Source organism: Carassius carassius, chromosome 48, assembly GCF_963082965.1.
Source record: "Carassius carassius chromosome 48, fCarCar2.1, whole genome shotgun sequence".
In the NCBI taxonomy this organism is placed as follows: Eukaryota; Metazoa; Chordata; class Actinopteri; order Cypriniformes; family Cyprinidae; genus Carassius; species Carassius carassius.
In genome coordinates, this window is record NC_081802.1 from 4,159,903 (window position 1) to 4,179,955 (window position 20,053).

A 20,053-nucleotide genomic window follows, 5' to 3' on the forward strand; every position below is an offset into this window, starting at 1 on the left:
GTTCAGTTCTGGAGTTTAAGATGGTCAGAGATCCAGTCTGATCCAGCAGCAGTCGATCTTTGAATCTTTCATCAGCATCGTTTAATGAAGTCTCTTTAGTCTCTACATCAACTTTAGCCAGGAGGATGCCTTTATCTCCAAACCTCCAAAGGAGCAGATCATCTGTGTGTATTTCAGCATCATGTTGTAGAGTGACAGGATCTCCTTCCATCACTGACACTGACTTCACTCCATCCGTCTCAACAACTGCCCCTGGAAAATATTTGTTATGATTTACCTAAGTCTCTTAAAGACAAGTCATGTCATCTTTGAAACGAGATGGCGATGGCCCGCTCTGGAAACGCTCTTCAGGAGTCTACGGATGACATCACGGACACTACGGCCATGTTTTTAAACAGTCTATGCTCAAAACGCTGACTGTTTCTATAGCAACCGGGACTTCTAACGGCAGCTACAGTGACCCGCTGACTTTAGCGATTAGCGATTGGCTCTTTCATTCAGAAGGCAGGGCTTCCTGCGATTGAGCAGCCTTATTGAGCATTGCATTTTTCTCCATTCAGAACTCTTGGGTATTCAGTCTTTGGTTTTACTTATAATAAATGTACTGTAAGTTTCAATAATTTAACAGCATTTTTTTTTTTTTTCAAAAACATTGTGATATCTCTTATGGTGTCTGAGATGGTTTATAACAATAGAATTATATCATTATTAACACAGTGCTAATCCTTATCATTGTTACATAGAAAAACTTGATACTCACCAAAGACAGCAACATTAAATATCTTTATCGTAGTATTCTCTCTAGAGATTGTTAGTTTATATTGTCCAGAGTGTCTGATTCAGGTGTTTCTGATGGTCAGAGTTCCAGTCTTTTGGTCCACTTGCAATCTGCCTCTGAATTTAGCCTCATCAGTGACAAAAAAATTAGGTAAAATCATTCTTTCTCGTTATTTGAGATAAGACGAATCCTTTAGGTCCACACATCCACAGAATGGTATAATTCTGTATTTCAGTAAGACCTGTGTGTAGAGTGACGGAATCTCCCTCCATCACTGACATCACCTCGTCTGTTTCTGCGCCAGACACACCTAGAGCATGCAATCAGTTTTACAGATCAGACTCTACAGCAGTGCCGTCCAAATGAGACAATTAAAATAAAAAAAGCAATTTCAAGAAATAATAGGAATTTCAGCAAATACACTGTTAACTGATGTTTTACTTTACAGCGAGCGAATGGTTCACATGTGATAGCCTATACAACCGTTCGCCACACTATTTACAAATGTTGGTATAATTATTAGACGCGTCTACAGACTAGAACATCGAAACTGCAGTGTCTAAAATGAAACCGAAAGAACAGAAATCCATCACTTACCACCCAGGACCAATAACAGTAGAAAGATCAATGTCATATTCTGCACGTTGTTGTGAAACCGTGAGTCTGGATTAATGAAGACGATCTCTGGAGATTTAAAATATTCTGTTCCGCTGAATCTTCGTTATGTTTCTGAACAGTGCGTGCACCGCGTCCAGACAGACGCCGATCGGTCTGCGCAGACCCGCGTCACACACACACACACACACACACACACACACGCTCGTTGCTTTATGAACGCATAAGCATTTTCAAAAACTGGGTGCAATAAGTGATTATGTCACTATGGCTCAAGGATTGCACCGTGGTATCTCCAAAAAGGGGGAGGTCACATGCCAGTGTAATGTGTAGTGTCAGCTAAACGGTGCAGAGACAGTCTTATTGGCCAGGACTCAAGAGCACACGTTTTTCTCAGGTCGTTAATTATTTTAAGCGGTAAGGAAACTTATTCTATGTCAACAACTTGGCATGACATCTATAATGTCATTCGTTCTCAGAGAGTCGCTAGCTGTTCTTTAGACAGCTTTATTATTGAATGACAAATGAATATGATCAGCGCTCTTCTGTTCTGTGTGTGCTTGTGGCGTCTGGTTGGTAAGTTATATGCGTTTTTATTACTTCCTTTCATGTTTTACTGTTTTAATTGGATTATATGTCTAACATTACGGTGGATTTCATAATAAAAAGTTTTCGAGACAGTTTATTATGACTTTTTTATTTACAAACGTAATTTATATTACTAGTTTTGGGCTGCAGGTTGATCCACAGATTTGCTTGATTGATTTGATTTGCATGAAAGTGAGAGCTGAAGAAAAATCTCTCCCACTGAAATCCTGAAGTCATGGCTTACTTGCATTCATATTACAGATTTAGTTTGCTCATTAATAACCAACATAATGTTTTTGGGATGCATTCCGTCTGTTACAAAAACATGTTTCTGTTTGTTCTGTAGATGTGACGGATGAAGTGAAGTCGATATCAGTGATGGAGGGAGCTTCTGTCACTCTACACACTGATGTTACTGAAGTACACAAATATTTGTTCATACAGTGGATGTATGGAAACACGCGAATAGCTGAAGTCGGCAGGCTCACACAAACACACTCGACATATGATGGTCCTGATGGGAGATTCAGAGACAGACTGAAACTGGATCATCAGACTGGATCTCTGACCATCACAAACACCAGAACCACAGACTCTGGACTTTATAAAGTAACAGCTATCAGCAGTGAGACCAGCTATATGATTTTCAATGTCACAGTCTATGGTGAGTAAAGAATAGCAGTGTACATTCCCAGGACTGTTTTTTTTTTTTATTTGAATTCTAAAATAAAATAAATTACAGTAATTATATTTTACAGTAACTTTCTGCCATCCAGCTCCTAGTAAATTACTGTAATATTTACAGCAACCCTTTTACAGTGTATCATGGTAATATTTAAAAAAAAATATTTTCTGTTCTTTTCAATGTTCCTTATATGCACATTTTATGGTATTAACTTTATTAAAGGGATAGTTTGCCCAAAAATCAAAATATTTCATCATAACTTACCCACAAGTTGTTCCAAAGCTATATGAGTTTCTTTCTTTGTCTTGGAACAGCTTGAGAGTGAGAAAATGAGGAAATAATTTTCATTTTGGGATGAACTATCCCCTTAACAAACTAACATCTGTCCTCTTCAGAGATTCCACAAAGTTCTATAACGACAGGAAGTTCAACAAGCTCAAATTTTGTGACGTCCAATTTAACCATCAACCAGACTGAAGATGTCAATATTACTGAACTCCATCAGCCAAGTTCAGGTACACCACTCGTGATCTTAGAACTCTGTTAAATGTGTTCAGTTAATGTGACATCCGTTTTTATAAACTTTTACAATTTTTTTATTCTGAAATCCAGTGTTAGCTCATAGTGGCTTAATGTCAGATTTGAGGCCACGTTTCTGCAATTGTGACCACAATGCTAATGCAGCACATATTCATAGGTGTTGCTTCATGTTACTGCAGATGGGCGTGAAATAATCATTCACATCATTGCAAACAATCATTGCAACATTTTCATTTACATTTTATTTATGCATTCAACAGATGCTTTTATCCTTACATTGCATTCAAGGTGTACATTTGGTGAACTTATGCACTCCAAGACAAAGAATGACTTGTTTGTGCTCGTCAGGGTGAAGTGCATTGTGTTTTTTTTTCTTTTGTTTTCTTTTCTTTTCTTTTCGCTGGAACAAAGGCAAACCACAGATGAGCGTCACAGGCGTAAAGCGGGTGTCCAAGAGCAGTGTGTGGGTTTGGTGCCCCATGTTGCTCAAAAAGACATTAATGCTAAAAGAAAAACAAGATCTTAAAGAAGAAATGACATAATCACATAGGTTTCTAAAAGAGCTGATATTTAAGATGTCACCAAAGCATTTAAAAGAGTCTAGATTGCTTACAGTGAACAATCCTATCTAATGTCATTTGGCTAATAAAATCTGGATGCAAACACAATCAAACACAGAGTAAATCTTGTGGATGTACTGCTTTCACAATGAATGCTTGAGGTCCTAATAATAATAACTCTTAAAACAGGCACCTATAAGTCTATTTCAAAGACAGCTAAATGCATTTTTCTAACTCAGCGTTTTTCTTTTTCCAGGGCACGTCCACTGCTGTGGTTTTACTGAAACTGTGATACGATTGGTTGTTTCTGCTTTGGTAAGCGTGGCTGCTGTTGGTTTTCTGGTTTACGACATCAGATCTACAAGAAGTCAGCTGAACAGGATGCAAGAGACTAGACATTACCATCAGAGCCATAGAGTAAAATCAGACCAACATCAGTTGAGCAAAAGAATGAGTTCCAGATATGTTTGCTGAAGGTTGCTGGTATAATCCCAAAAATATACTGATACATCCAGTTATGTTATCGTTAACTGATCTTTAAAATTAAAGAAAATTCCACCAAATGGATCCTCTGGAGTGAAAGGGCGACGTCAGATTGAGAGTCCAAACAGCAAGAAACACATCCATCATTAATATGTTTTGACTTATAACTAATGCTAGTCCTCTATAATATCATTTTCACCAGTGAAATGTCTTCTCTTCTGAATCAGGAGAGAAATATCCTCAGATCAAGCTCCATTTACATGTCAAAATAGTCTGAAACAATTCTAAAGAATGGGTGGATTTTGATCTAAGAGGACAACAAGATATGTTTTTCACTGGAGGAAGCATTTGTGGATTATGCAATTGTGAATTATGGCCAGCATCACCAGCATCAATGATGGGTTCGTTTCTGAAAATCACAGTTTTTCCACATCAAAAGATGTTAATTGATGGACTGGAGTCGTGTTGTTTGGACTATCATTCTGACGGCACCCATACACTGCAGAGGATCCATTGGTGAGCAAGTGATGTGATGCTAAATCTTTCCAAAACTGTTCTGTTGAAGAAACAAACCCCCATCTCAGATTGGTAAGTTTTAAGCAAATTTTCATTTTTGAGTGAACTATTCATTTAAATATAGGCTGTAAACATAATTTCCTCAGAGGACCTCAGAACCCTGAAACAACATACAGAACTGCCAAATTTTGCTATAAGTATGATTGCAACATATAATAATTGCTGTTAATAGTGTTCGTCTATTTGATTACGTCTTTAATTGATTTTTCCGTACATTTCTGCCATATGTACTTATATAAACTAACAGTCAACACTGATAAGCTACTAATAAATATATTGTAGAAACTTTAAGTAAATTAATTGTAAAGCTGCTTTGCAATGATTTGTATTTTGAAAATCGCTATACAAATAAACATGAATGAATGAATGAATAATTACCCTAAACAAAATATTTAGCAACACAAATGATAGATCTCATAGTCCGTTGTTTCTGTTGCACCCATGTAATGACCCTCACAGAGGAAATCGCAGTGTATTTTTGCAAATTTAGTTTTTAAATAAAGATTTGGTGAAGAGGTTGTGTTTAATTCTTAATGTTTAATGGAACTTCATCTTCGACTCCTGGACTTCATTGAGCATATTGAACATACTTTATAAACATATTGTAATTTCACCTCTTTAGAGACACTAATGTAAAAAAAAGTATGCTATGGAAATTAAATCCCTTTTACAACAATGATTATATACTTCCAAAGTGGGAAGTAGTGTAAATGAGACTAAGCCAAATTCCATATCTCAAGCACTAGCTTCTTCCACATCAAAAGTAGCCAAAATCGTCAGACAAAATATACAAAACGAGGCAGAAAAGAACACATATACCATTTATAAATTTGATTGCCCAAATTCTGTCACACTCATTATGGTCTAAGGATGGAGGAACATGTAACAGAATAAAATAGCGTGATGTGTGGAAGCAGCAAGGTTCAGTTCCCAACCTTTCACAATGACCATAATCAACTCACTATCAAAAACAAGTTTATTTTATAAATGTGGGAGAATTCCAAGGCTTCAAGATGGGAAAAGGGTCAAAACAACAAACATAACCCCTCTAACCAGTAGAGAGAAAAACGAACTAAACTATTATAAGAAAAGAAAAATAAAATACACTAACTGCCCAACTAGCTTAAACAGGAGAAAACAAGAAAATGGCATCGACCTCTCTATTTATTTAACCCATTCCCAAAGAATTCACAATACAAATTAATAAAGAACAACAAACATACAAATAGTAGCTTGCAAACCAGAAAGTATTTCTTGTCATAAACACTTATTACAATAATAGTGTTAACACAATAGCAGCGAAGAGAAACCCAAACAACAAGTCTTATATTCCTCCAATCACAGCAGACAACCAATCACTGAAGTCAGCTGGCAGACACTACTTCCTGCTCATGGGAACTAAAGACAGAAACAAATACAGGTGTATCTCAATAAATAAGAATTTAGTGGAAACATAGTATGATGAATCGTTAGGGAAATTAATGGTGTAGAGACAACTGTTTCCCAAAACTGTAGTTCCATTTTGAAATGGTCTCTCACGTTCAGGGGGGGGGGGGGGGGGGGGGATAAAGACCATAATTTTCTTCTTAAGAGAAAATATTTGAAAGCTTGAAAACTGTAGTGTGAAGGTGCCTGATTCATCGTTGCTTAGTGTTTCTCTCATAGATATAACGAGAAGGAGAGCAAGACAGTCTTACTCACCATGTTGAACTGATGTGCTATATTTAAATTATATAGTTGTATCTTCCTGTTCAAATAGTGGAGTGTTTGTATTTTAATTTTGTTGTTCTTGTCTTGTCAAAGTGAGCGTATGAGAGCGTTCCAGGTTCATTTCTCACTTCGGACAGATGGATTAAGACACAGTGTTGATGTCACAGTGATTGCCATTAGTGGTAGTGTATCAGACTGAACTCTTCTTCTGCTGTTCATTCACTAATAAAAGGTGTTTCTTCATTCCCTCCTTTTCCTGTTGATTCTGAAAGCAAGCACAGAGGCAATGACAGAAACTGAAAATCTGGATCTGGAGATCAAGTCAAGTCGTTCCTAAGATCTAATCATAAGGATTGTCAGTTATTTACCATCAAGTTACCATTAGAAATAATATGCACAAAATCATTTCAATAACTTTGTCTTCTGACTCATTTTATATTAAAGTTAAATCATTTTTGAGCACTTGCTCTTTTCTCTCAAAAATACACATTATATTTGTGAACTCAGTCACCTTTCAACACGCAAACTTAAATGTAAAGTTCACATTGATCTTTTGACACATTCAAAGATTTACAATTTGCCCATGTTTCTCAGGACAAACACATTTTCATTCACTTACATTCATTTCTGGTTATCTGGCAGATTGTATTCAGATGATTTTGTTGGATATATGCACCGATCAAAGTTTAAAATGGTGTTTGAGCAAGACAGTGCTAAATAAAAAAATTGCATTATTTTTAAATGTGTTAAAATGATCAGTTTACACACTGGAGGACAAGATTTTGGAATGACATTTGTTTAAATGAATGACAAAATACAGAAAATTAAAATGAGACTTTTATCTGATTAATTGAAGAAATAATCAACAGCTTGTATCTAACCAAATGAACATCAATTTGGACATCAAATCTGTTCCATTAATCATAAAAGCACCATAAACTGTAGCACAGAGTACATAGACTACAGTCGAACACTGTGCTGTTGCCTCTGAAACCCCACTGGGGGGCGTCAGCAAACAGTTGAGTGGGTCGTACTTTTTTCCGTTTTAATTTTTATGGATTTTCATTTTCTGGACTTCTTTTTTAATGGTTACATTAAATGTATTAATCAAAAGCATGTATAATTGTACATGCATGTATAAAGCATGTACAATTCAGCATCAATTTATTGAAAGTTGAACCAATATTACATGTTTAGGGCCCTATTAAATGTTCTACTTTGTTTCTCAGCTTGTTTTATTGTTACCAATTTCTGTTCTATATATATTTTTGTTATATATATATACACAACAGTATACAACAGTACAGACCAAAAGTTTGGACACACCTTCTCATTCAAAGAGTTTTCTTTATTTTCATGACTATGAAAATTGTAGAGTCACACTGAAGGCATCAAGGGCTATTTGACCAAGAAGGAGAGTGATGGGGTGCTGCGCCAGATGACCTGGCCTCCACAGTCACCGGACCTGAACCCAATCCAGATGGTTTAGGGGTGAGCTGGACCGCAGACAGAAGGCAAAAGGGCCAACAAGTGCTAAGCATCTCTCGGGGAACTCCTTCAAGACTGTTGGAAGACCATTTCAGGTGACTACCTCTTGAAGCTCATCAAGAGAATGCCAAGAGTGTGCAAAGCAGTAATCAAAGCAAAAGGTGGCTACTTTGAAGAACCTACAATATGACATATTTTCAATTGTTTCACACTTTTTTGTTATGTATATAATTCCATATATAATTCCACATGTGCTAATTCATAGTTTTTATGCCTTCAGTGTGAATCTACAATTTTCATAGTCATGAAAATAAAGAAAACTCTTTGAATGAGAAGGTGTGTCCAAACTTTTCGTCTGTACTGTATATATATATATATATATTTTTTTTTTTTTTTTTGGTTATCAAATGAAGGATTTATTTTTTACAAACAAAGGGGATTCACTATTAAAATTAAAACAAGGATAAATAGTGTGATTATTACTTAAAAAATAAAGTTGTAATAATTTTAGCAGTAGTAGTAGTATTACATTCCACTGAGCACAGTGTTTCCCACAGACTTGCATTCTATTTGTGACAGCACTTCCCCCAGGGGAAATATATATGTATATAATGTAAATCTAAAACAGCAGACGGGCTGATTGAAAATGCAAATTCACTCTCTGCCAGCAGGAGGTGCTTTAGGAGCAGCAGAAATAGGTAAAGACTGTTATCAAAGCAGCGCTGCGCTCATGATCGCTACTTTATAAGGCATTGTAGGAGAGATTAAATAATGACATCAAAACTTTTCTGAAGACAATTGGTTCCCTTCAAAGGTACATAAATACATTAAAGATACAAAAATACATAAATTAATTCAACAAAGTCAAAGCCTTTTGGAAAATATATTTGTGGCAGTCAGTGTTGATACTGTGGTGAGCTACCACAAATAAATCAATGTATGGGAAACACGGGATAGTAATAATATATTTCTGGCACAATGTCTTCAGGTCGAACCGAACTTTTATTTTTACAGGTAGCCATAAATACCTTTAAATTTCTGTGTACATGTGATACTAACTGTTAGTTTTATTCAGATTAAACGGTAGAATGCTCATTAAGTACTCTCAGAGCAGTTCTGGAGATGTTTATATATTTATGTCCTCATTTAGTGAAGCTGCAGATGCTGAAATCACTGTGAGCATCAGGCACGCTTTAGAAGTCTATGTGTGTAATAAACGAAACTGCGGGTCTGCGCCTTTCATTCACATGGAGGCACGAAGATCATGCAGGATCCATATTTAAATAGTCTTTTTGCAACTTAATATTTACAGATACTAGTCCATATTATCATCTGATTTACGTGTAATGACCTACTTTTAAATAATTCATCCAAACTTTGACAATTTCCGTGACATTCCACGTTAAACAGTATATTTTCTGTCTGCTTTTTCCACATCGCGGAAATCATAAAGCACAATGTATGTGTATCTGATTATTGTAAACGTTGCAAAAGCGCAGTGACTTGGCTCTGCACTAATCAGTTTTTCCACATGGTGGCAACACTGGCCCGGGTCATTGTTTTACAATAGAAAATGAGATGGAACAACAACAAAATAGTGGAGACTGCAACAACAACAGATGGCTGCATTGACAAGTGCTTGTGTGAGGGGGTTATGAGAGAGCAGCAACTTTAGTTTCAAAGAGTACAAAGACATTTTTATCAGTCATAACTAGTGGAGAAAAATAGAGCAGATGCTGGATAAAGATGAAGCTCTCTAAGAGTGCATGTGTCGACCACCTGCATTCATGCATGCTATCAAATGGAGTATACTTTGAAAGTCTATGCATTTGACTGTATGCTAGCATATGCATAAAAACTGTATGCAAGCATACGCATAAAAACGCACACACCACTGCTCCGGGTGTGTGTTCATGGTGTGTGTGTTCACTGCTGTGTGTGCACTTTGGATGGGTTAAATGCAGAGCACAAATTTTGAGTATGGGTCATCATACTTGGCTGTATGTCACGTCAAAAGCTGAAGCATACTTAAGGGGTTAAGAGGATGGTAGGACTTAAAACCCAGTTTCCACTCAATGGCATGAAAGATTTAATTTCAGTTTGATCAGATTTATTTGGACAAATAGGCTGTTTTGACCTGGTAGTATCTTTCATAACCTTCATCTCTTATTTAATCGCATTATATCACTTTTGCAGGAGCACCAAGTGATATGCATGAATACTATTGAATGAACAAACCCTTGTTACATTAAAATATTAAGTTAAAAGACAACTACTTACCATGAACTCCAGTATGTTCAGCAGTAGTGTTACAGACTACAAGGCTCTTGCCATGCATGTCTAGGACTTTCCTATCAGCACCACGTGGCCCACCAATCGCTTGACTTATGGCAGTGTCTTTAAAAACAATGCACCGTTCCCTTTCACCTTTCTCCATCTCTTCTGTGGTGGCATCGGCACCTGGAAACACAACACGATGCAACAAAGCACAAATTACAGTTAACACACTGTGACGTTCTATATATGTGCTTCTGTTATGTGTATACATTTCAGAGTGCCAGAAAAATCACTTAAACTTCTGTAAAGATGCAGAACTACAACATGAAGCCAAAGAAACTGCAATAAAATTGATAATCACAACTGTACACTAGCTGTCAAAATGTTCATGTTAACCCTATCGCCCACACCTACATAAAAGTCTTTAAAGAAATTGAATAATCAAGTGTGTAACTAAGACAGTCTTCAATGTATGAATCAAATATGATATAATTCTTATTAATGATCCAAAAAATTATTCAGTCAAGACCAGTGGCAAATTTTCTCTTTGCCTTTTGTTTTGTTAACATTAATGATACAGACAGCAGGAGATTTATTAGAATGCTGTCCCTTTAAAGGAAAACACCACCATTTTTTTCAGGATATAGTGGAATATGGAAAAACAGTGGTCCTTTCCTTTAAGACAGTGATGCCTAGTGCGATTCATTTATGCAAACCGGCTTTTTCAGCCAGATGGATCTAATGAACTGGTTTAAAAAAAAATTAAAAAAAACAATTCATCACGCAAATGAGAGGTAGCAGAAACACACTTTCATGAACAATCAAAGAAATATCAAACAAACATACTATAAATTCAAGACGGTTAACATAAGTTGAAGTATAAATCAACTTACTTTATTCACACTACATAGGCACACAACACCACAACTTGATGATTGAAGTTTGATACTCCCGCTCCATTTACCACAGACACTAACCAATGTGCCTGCTGGATATACAGTATTCTCTCAGAGAATTTACTATAGCCTTTTTAACATGAACCAGGGCCATGCACAGTGGGGTGGGCCGGTGGCTAGAGCCACTTCCCCTCTGCCCTCATGGGCTGAGGTGCCCCTATTAAACCTCCCAGCAAAATGGTCTTAAATGGTCACTCAGTCTAATTCTGTAGGCTACACAATCTTGGGGAAGACTGCTGACTTGACAGTTGTCCAAAGACGATCATTGACACCTTGCACAAGGAGGGCAAGACACAAAAGGTCATTGCAAAAGAAGCTGGCTGTTCACAGAGCTCTGTGTCCAAGCACATTAATAGAGAGGTGAAGGTAAGGAAAAGATGTGGTAGAAAAAAAGTGTACAAGCAACAAAACCCATTCAAAAATGTGGGGGAGATTCACAAAGAGTGGACTGCAGCTGGAGTCAGTACTTCAAGAACCACTACACACAGAGGTATGCAAGACATGGGTTTCAGCTGTTGCATTCCTTGTGTCAAGCCACTCTTGAACAACAGACAGCGTCAGAAGCATCTCACTTCAAAAAGGACTGGACTGCTGCTGAGTGGTCCAAAGTTCTCTGATGAAAGTAAATTTTGCATTTCCTTTGGAAATCAGAGTCCCATAGTCTGGAGGAAGAGAGGAGAGGCACACAATCCACGTTGCTTGAGGTCCAGTGTTGCTTGGGGTGCCATGTCATCTGCTGATGTTGGTCCACTGTGTTTTCTGAGGTCCAAGGTCAACGCACCCATATACCAGGAAATTTTAGAGCACTTCATGCTTCCTGCAGCTGACCAACTTTATGGCAATGCAGATTTCATTTTCCAACAGGACCTGCACACAGTGCCAAAGCTACCATTACCTGGTTGAAGGACCATCGTATCTCTGTTCTTAATTGGCCAGCAAACTCGCCGGACCTTAACCCCATAGAAAATCTATGGGGTATTGTGAAGAGGAAGATGCGATATGCCAGATCCAAGAATGCAGAAGACCTGAAAGCCACTATCAGAGCAGCCTGGGCTCTCATATCACCTGAGCAGTGCCACAGACTGATCGACTCCATGCCAAGCCGCATTGCTGCAGTAATTCAGGCAAAAGGAGCCCCAACTAAGTATTGAGTGCTGTACATGCTCATACTTTTAATTTTCCTACTTTTCAGTTGCCCAAGATTTCTAAAAATCCTTTCTTTGTATTGGTCTTAAAGTAAAATTATAATTTTCTGAGATACTGAATTTGGGATTTTTCTTAGTTGTCAGTTATAATCATCAAAATAAATAAACATTTGAAATATATCAGTCTGTGTGTAATGAATAAATATAATATACAAGTTTTACTTTTTGAATGGAATTAGTGAAATAAATCAACTTTTTGATGATATTCTAATTATATGACCAGTACCTATAAGTTACCTTTTATTTTTACAGGGAAGTCATTAAGAACAGGTTTTTATTTACAGTGACTACGTTTACAAGCTGTTAAAATTCGGATTATGGTCGGGTTAAGGTCACTATTCGGGTTTCTGAAACATTCGGGATAACCCGTTTACATGCGTGAGCAGAGAGAGTTACTCCTGTATACATGGAATGTGTAATCAGTCACCAATATCCCGATGTAAACGGCGACGCACGGTTAGCGTCTGGACGTACGGACAACAAGACGCAATATGCGTCATTTCCGATTCTTCTTCCTGTATCCAAAGACAACAACAACAACAGCAGCAGCAGGCGGATAATGAATAGTTTGGGGCAGATAAAAGACAATAAAATACATTATATTCATGGTTTTCACCACACTAATAAAGAAATTAGTCTCCTCCTCGCTCCAAAAGTGTGGTGCTGTGCTGCGTCTCGCCATGTTAACCTCGACTTGTTTACCTCCGCTATACTGCACGCGGGTTTTTTTTATGCGCCGTTTCTACTCAAAAGACCAAGATTCCTTGCGAATAGAACATGCGCAGAACACACATTTTGATGGGGATATGCCGAAACGAGCAAATATTTGGGTTAGAAAAGGGGTACCCCAGGTATAATATCCTGGTTTTTAAAAACCGAGCATATCCGGGTTTTTGCCGGTGTTTACATGGCCGTGCGCGACCGGGTTATTGCTAATATTCCGGTTTTGAGCGGGTTATTGGCTGCATGTAAACGTAGTCACTGATGGCCTGAAAAGTGGAATAACCACTTAGGCTAAAATAAATACAGAACATTAGAAATACATACAGGTTAGCATTTAACACATCAAACATCATCATCAATCTATCTACTGTTAAAATAAATAAAGAAATAATTATGTAGCGAAGCAACTGCATTTGTCCGTGAACAAGTATGATATACTAGTTTTAAAGGATGAAATTGGAATTAGTTAATCTATTTTGAGAATGTGAGCATTACAATCGCGAGCGGCAGCAGATTGAAAAGATGTAAGACCAAATGCAGAATTAGTTTTGGGAATGCTTAATTGAAGATGAAGTGAGGACCGAGTGATATATTTGACGGGCTTTGGCTGCAGCAGGTGACCTAAGTAAGGAGGTGAGTGGCCGAGAAGTGTCTTGTAAATGAAGGTGAACCAGTGAATTTTACGGCGATTGTGAAGGGAGGGCCAGTTAACAGATGAATATAGAGCACAGTGGTGTATATTCAAGGGTGCATTTGTGGCAAACCTGATAGCAGAATGATAAAGAGCATCAAGTTTTGAAAGAGTGGACTTGCAAGCAACCCTGTATATAGTGTCTCCATAGTTGAATGAGAGTAAGTCTGGCAAAGGTGGTGAATGAAGAGCAGTTTCTGTAAAGGAAACCAGTCTCAGCTTTGACCTTTGATTGCAGCTTTGATATGTGAATGGTGAAAGAAAGTGAAGTTTCCAACCAGATGCCCAAGTAGTTATATGCAGTGACTTGTTCTAGAATAGTCCCCTTGCAGGTGGTGATGTTAAGGGGCAAAAGGAGGTGTAGTACCCTTATGGTAAAACCACATTATTTTTGTTTTGGAGGTATTGAGAGTTAGTTTGAGATGTGTAAAAGACTGCTGTAGTTGGTAAAAGCTATCTTGCAGGGTAGCTTGAACAGCCTCAGGGGAGGAACCTGAGGCATAAAGGATTGTATCATCAGCATATAAGTGAATCAGTGAGTTACCAACTGCCTGGGGAATGTTATTAATATAAATTAAGAAAAGTGTAGGGCCAAGGATGGAGTCTTGGAGGACACCCCTGGTAACCGGGAGAGAATGGGAGAAGCGGTTTTCAAATCTTACACGTTGAACCCAATGAGACAGATAATTTGAGAACCAAACCAGTGAGTGATCAGTGACACCAATGCTGCTGAGTCTGTGGATGAGTGTATTGTGGTCCACAGAGTCAAAAGCTTTTGCAAGGTCAATGAAAATAGAAGCGCAGTGTTGTTTGTTATCTAACGCAGTTGTAATATCATTGAGCACTTTAGTGGTTGCTGTAACACAACCATACCCTGATCGGAAGCCAGACTGTGCCCCGGAGATGATACTGTTCACATTAAGAAGTATCAAAATGTGTTCCCATTGGTCCAGATTTGACTGCAATAATAATGTAAAAACTGACACTTCAAATCAACCTTTAAATGTCAACTTTAAAAAAAGCAGTCTTTAATAGTCTAAATAATGTATTTATCTAAATATATAATCTAATTCAAGTAAGCAGTTATGTTTGAAAACAATGTTCCCAGCAACTAGGGAATACACAGCCCTGTTAATCCTCTGTGATACACACATGCATGCATGACAGCAACTCAATCATCAGAATCCTCAGTAATCCTCTGCAAACTTCATAAGTTAGTTGAACTTGGTCCTAGGTCTGTGGTTGATTTTGAGTCAGATATGATAGAAAAGCTGACTTTCAACTTTGCCCTTCAACTGATAACTTTAGCCTAAATATTCATAAAATACATGTTAAAATAAAAGAAAAGGTTGATATGCAAATTTGCTGTTTGTGCGCACACTTTGGGTGTATGTCAGCGCATCTTAGCTTACTTTAAACTTAGTTTTTTGACAATTACTAACCGTTGCCAATTTTAAGATATTTATACACCTCTTAAATGTCCATGTCAGTCAGCCGAGCACTGCATTGAGTTCTTCAGTGCATATTGCTCTATTTAACATCGAGCACGTCCCACTGTTTATTTTCTCATTCATGCATGTTTCTTTTTCTTAGGTGTATTTAACCTTTAAGCAGTACTTACATATTTCCTGTTCAGAGATTTCCTTTTTATTTGTCAAAGCTGCACATAGAAACAAAGAAATGGGGAGACTGTAAGTAATTGATGTTAGAAACACTGAGAAGATACTGTGTGATTCTTCATGACATTCTTAACAATAGACATCCACAGCACTTATTGGTTAATTTTCATTTATATACATTTTAATATCAGTTAAGTTATGTGTCACATTTTTATATTAGGGTAAAGTTAAACATTTTTTTTCTCTCTGTAATACTTACACATTTGCTTCAGTCGTTCAGAGATCTTGCCTTCATGCCACAGCAGCACATAGAAACAGAATTGAGATGATTATAAGTAAAAGAAACAGATTACGTTCTCTGACATATATATATATATATATATATATATATATATATATATATATACACACACACACACAAATATATATGTATACACCGATATGAAAAACTATAATTTAAATTTGAATTAAAAAAAAAATTATCTTTCTGCATCAGTTTTACTACTTACGCATTTCTTTTTCACATTCCTTCGCTTCATGTTACAGCAGCACATAGAAACAGAGAAATGAGGAGATTATAAATGAATGAACAGGTTAACATGACAGAAACCCTGAGAAGATGCTGTGTGATTCTTCATGTGCTTCTAATAATCACTTCATCATGTAAATGATTTTATATGATTTATCAGTAACAGTTATGGTAATTTGATATGAGTGAACATTAGTTAAAGCATCATCAATGTGATTTATATGGGTCATGACATAAGTAATAAAATTATCATAGATGTTTTGACATAAGAGGTCTTTATAGGCTACCATTAAAGCAATAGTTCACCCCAAACTGAACATTTTCTGAAGATTTACTTGGCAAGCTGTAGATGAGTTAGTTTCTCAATCAGAAAATATTTGGAGAAATGTAACATTATATCACAATGCAGTAAATTCTCCAGTCCATCAATGGATGGCTTGTGAAGCGAAAAGCTGGGTGTAGGAAACATATCCATCATTAAGGACTTTTAACTTTAAACCAGATATCATATATAATGCTTCCTCCGATGAAAAAGTCCATCCCCTGTTGTAATCTCCCATCAGAACTGTTTTGCTTGTAAACGTTTCTTGAGTTGTGCATATTTCTCTCCTGATTAAAGATGGCCTTTGCATCAGAAAAGGCAATATTATGGATAGAGGACTCATATTTTAGCTGGAAGCAACAGTTTGAAGTTAAAACATCTTGATGGATTTTTAACTTACAAACAGGCAGCTTTCTGGGGGATTTTTGATATAGTGAACACTGTTGCCATGATAACACGTCAAACTTTTTATATTCTTCTCAGGTTAAAGTTTCATGAACCTTGACACAAAACAGTTGTCAACTGTTAGACATTGGAAAAAGCTCATAAAAAAGTGTGTGGAGGAGGGTCTCTATAGCGCCACCTTTTGACTGGTTACATTTTTACATTATGGTTACCAAACTTGGTACACATATTGCCCTCAGCCAAGACTACTTTCTTTCTATTTTACAGTCATTAGTTATGACCAACAGGCTCCTTCTCAAGACCACTGTCTCATCAATTAAAATGCAGTTAAACTCATTCTAGCATCCACTCAGTCAAAAGAAACAAAGATGTGGCTGAAGCTGCTGCATTTTGGGAAGTTTTAGCAGTGCCGTAGAAACAAGAAAGGGAAGCAGTAGTGCCAAAAAGGAAATAGAAATAATTATAATCACTGACTCGGTCTACACTGGGCACAGAGTACAGCACTTTCAATTTCTGACATACTCCACGCACTTGAGTCTGCTGCCAACTGGACAAATGAAAAGTAGAAGAATGCTCACAACAGTTTGTTTGGGCCTCTGTGCAGACTTCGGAAAGATCTCAGTGTCAGGAACATGGGATGGTTTATTTAAATGGCATCCTGGATTGCATCGAAGAATTATATGTTTGTTCTGAACATTTTGTTTTGTAAATGAGACAGTGTAATAGAGCTTGCAAGAAACTTTTGTTGAAAGATGAAGCAGCAGCTGCATCACAAACCAAGAGTTAACAATTTCATACATTTTATCAATAATTGATGGTTTTATATGGAGGTTTCAAAACACTGACTGCTTACTGACACAGTCAAACACATGTTTATGTACTGTAAGTGTTGTAAATTCAACACTCTGAACAGACAAGAGATTCAATCATCAGTATATTAATGTCATGCAGCTTAACACTGGACAGTCACACTTTATTATTTATGACACTAAATCAAACAAAAATATTTATATGTATAACATGTATAAAAATGTATAAATAGACAATATTATAAAAACGATATTGTACTTTTATACTCTATAGTAGCACACTAAAGCTCATTTCCTTCAGTTGCTTCCGCTGTAATACTTACCCATCTGCTTCAGTTGTTCAGAGTTCTCCACTTCATGTCACAGCAGCACATAGAAAAAATAAATGTAAAATTCTTTATGTGAGAATTCTTTATTATAAACACTTCATCATCTGCATTACTTTGTATTAATGATCATTAACAATTACAGTAATGCTGTATATCAAATGTTGTATGGGTATCAGTATATTAATATCATGCAGTTCAATACCGCACAATCACACTTCATTGATAGCTGCATTAAATCAAAGAAGCAAAATAAATGGTAAAAAAAAAAAAATACTGACAATGAAAAATCTCATCAATAAAGCTCACTTTTCTCTCTCTCCGTATCAGCTGTTATACTTACACATTTGCTTTAGTCGTTCAGAGATCTTCACTTCATGTCACAGCAGCACACAGAAACAAAAATGAGGAGATTTTAGGTAAATGAACAGATGAACATAGCAGAAACACTGAGAAGATTCTTCATCATCTGCACTAATTTTTATTAATAATCAGTAACAATTACAGCAGGTTTTCTCAACTCTGGTCCTCTTTTCAACCCTTTTCCTGCAGAGTTTAGCTCCAACCCTGATCAAACATACATGCCTGTAGCTTTCTAGTAGTCCTGAAGACTTTGATTCACTTGTTCAGGTGTGTTTAATTAGAGCTGGAGCAAACCTCTACAGGAAATTGAGGGACAGAGTTGAGAACCACTGAATTACAGTAATGTTGTATGTGTGAACATTAGTTCAATCGTTAATGTGAATTAATGTGAACAATAATTTCTACAGCATTTGCAGTGTCATGTAATTTTATATTTAAAATGTTTATATTAAAGTAATACTGACGATGAAAATCATATTATACATTTAAACTACATTAGCACAAAGCTTATTTTTCTCTAGCTGTACAAGCTGCAATACTTACATGTTTGATGATGTTCAGATATCTCAGCTTCATGTGTTACAGCAGCACATAGAAACAGAGAAATGAGACAAATGATTTTGCAGATGAACACGAAGATACTGTGATTCTTTGAGTGCTTTAAAAATGACTTTTTATTAACGATATGTTACAGCTTACAGTAATGTTGTAGGTTAAATTTACCAGCTTTGGCATCCATCTGGCAAATCTATGCTCCCTAACCCACAAAAAGGATGAACTGGTTCTCCTCTGCCAAACAAATAAGGACTTTTTAAACTTTGCTACTCATCATACATCATTTTCTGTGAGGATATGTGCATTTATACCAGGACTCGTTTAATCCACAACAATGACAAACCATGGTTCACAGCTAAATGTACAGGTTCATCAGGCCAAAGTCGATGCCCACATGAATAGGGATATTATCTTATATAATTAGGCTAAAAATAAACTGATAAAGGAGATAAGAGTTGCTAAGAGGAGCTTCTCCAAAAAGTTAGAGAACCAGTTTTCAGAGTAGAAAGGCATGAGATATGACAAAAACTACAAGACGCCATTCCCCAAACTCTGTAGGTTATCTACAACTAGAGATCGACCGATATATCAATTTACCGATATTTTCCCGGATATTTAAGCATTTTACCATAATCAGATATCGGTTTTGTAATATCGGATTCACCGATAAACACTGAAATGTAATTCTCTCTGTTGTAAATTTGCTCCATCATTAGTCTTGTGAAGCTGCTTTCATATTGCTGTTCACTCAGAGGGTTGATGTGGTTGATGCTCAGGAAATGCTCAAGCACGGCCACCGCATGTAACTTTTAGCAAGATTCACTTATTTAAAACCCCCTCAATTGCATTAATATTTACTATATAACCATTGATTTGCTAATAAACATCTAAATAAATACAACTATATGGAAATTAATAATAATCGTCGTGAGCGATCACAGTTTGAGTATAGTTCTGTATAACTGCACAGATAATTGTGGGGAAGTCGTGGCCTAATGGTTAGAGAGTCGGACTCCCAATCGAAAGGTTGTGAGTTCGAGTCCCGGGCCGGCAGGAATTGTGGGTGGGGGGAGTGCATGTACAGTTCTCTCTCCACCTTCAATACCACGACTTAGGTGCCCTTGAGCAAGACATCGAACCCCCAACTGCTCCCCGGGCGCCGCAGCATAAATGGCTGCCCACTGCTCCGGGTGTGTGCTCACAGTGTGTGTGTGTGTTCACTGCTCTGTGTGTGTGCACTTCGGATGGGT

General features: G+C 37.0%; 1 protein-coding gene across 1 annotated transcript; it reads left to right on the top strand.

Annotated features, from left to right (window-relative positions):
* The first annotated feature begins 1,822 nt into the window (after positions 1-1,822).
* LOC132131743 (uncharacterized) lies at positions 1,823-4,999 on the top strand. The gene is made up of 4 exons (XM_059543837.1): positions 1,823-1,969; positions 2,328-2,645; positions 3,062-3,181; positions 4,023-4,999. The coding sequence occupies exons 1-4, from the start codon at positions 1,918-1,920 to the stop codon at positions 4,238-4,240; spliced, it is 708 nt and encodes a 235-aa protein (XP_059399820.1). The 5' UTR covers positions 1,823-1,917; the 3' UTR covers positions 4,241-4,999.
* The last annotated feature ends 15,054 nt before the right edge of the window (positions 5,000-20,053 follow it).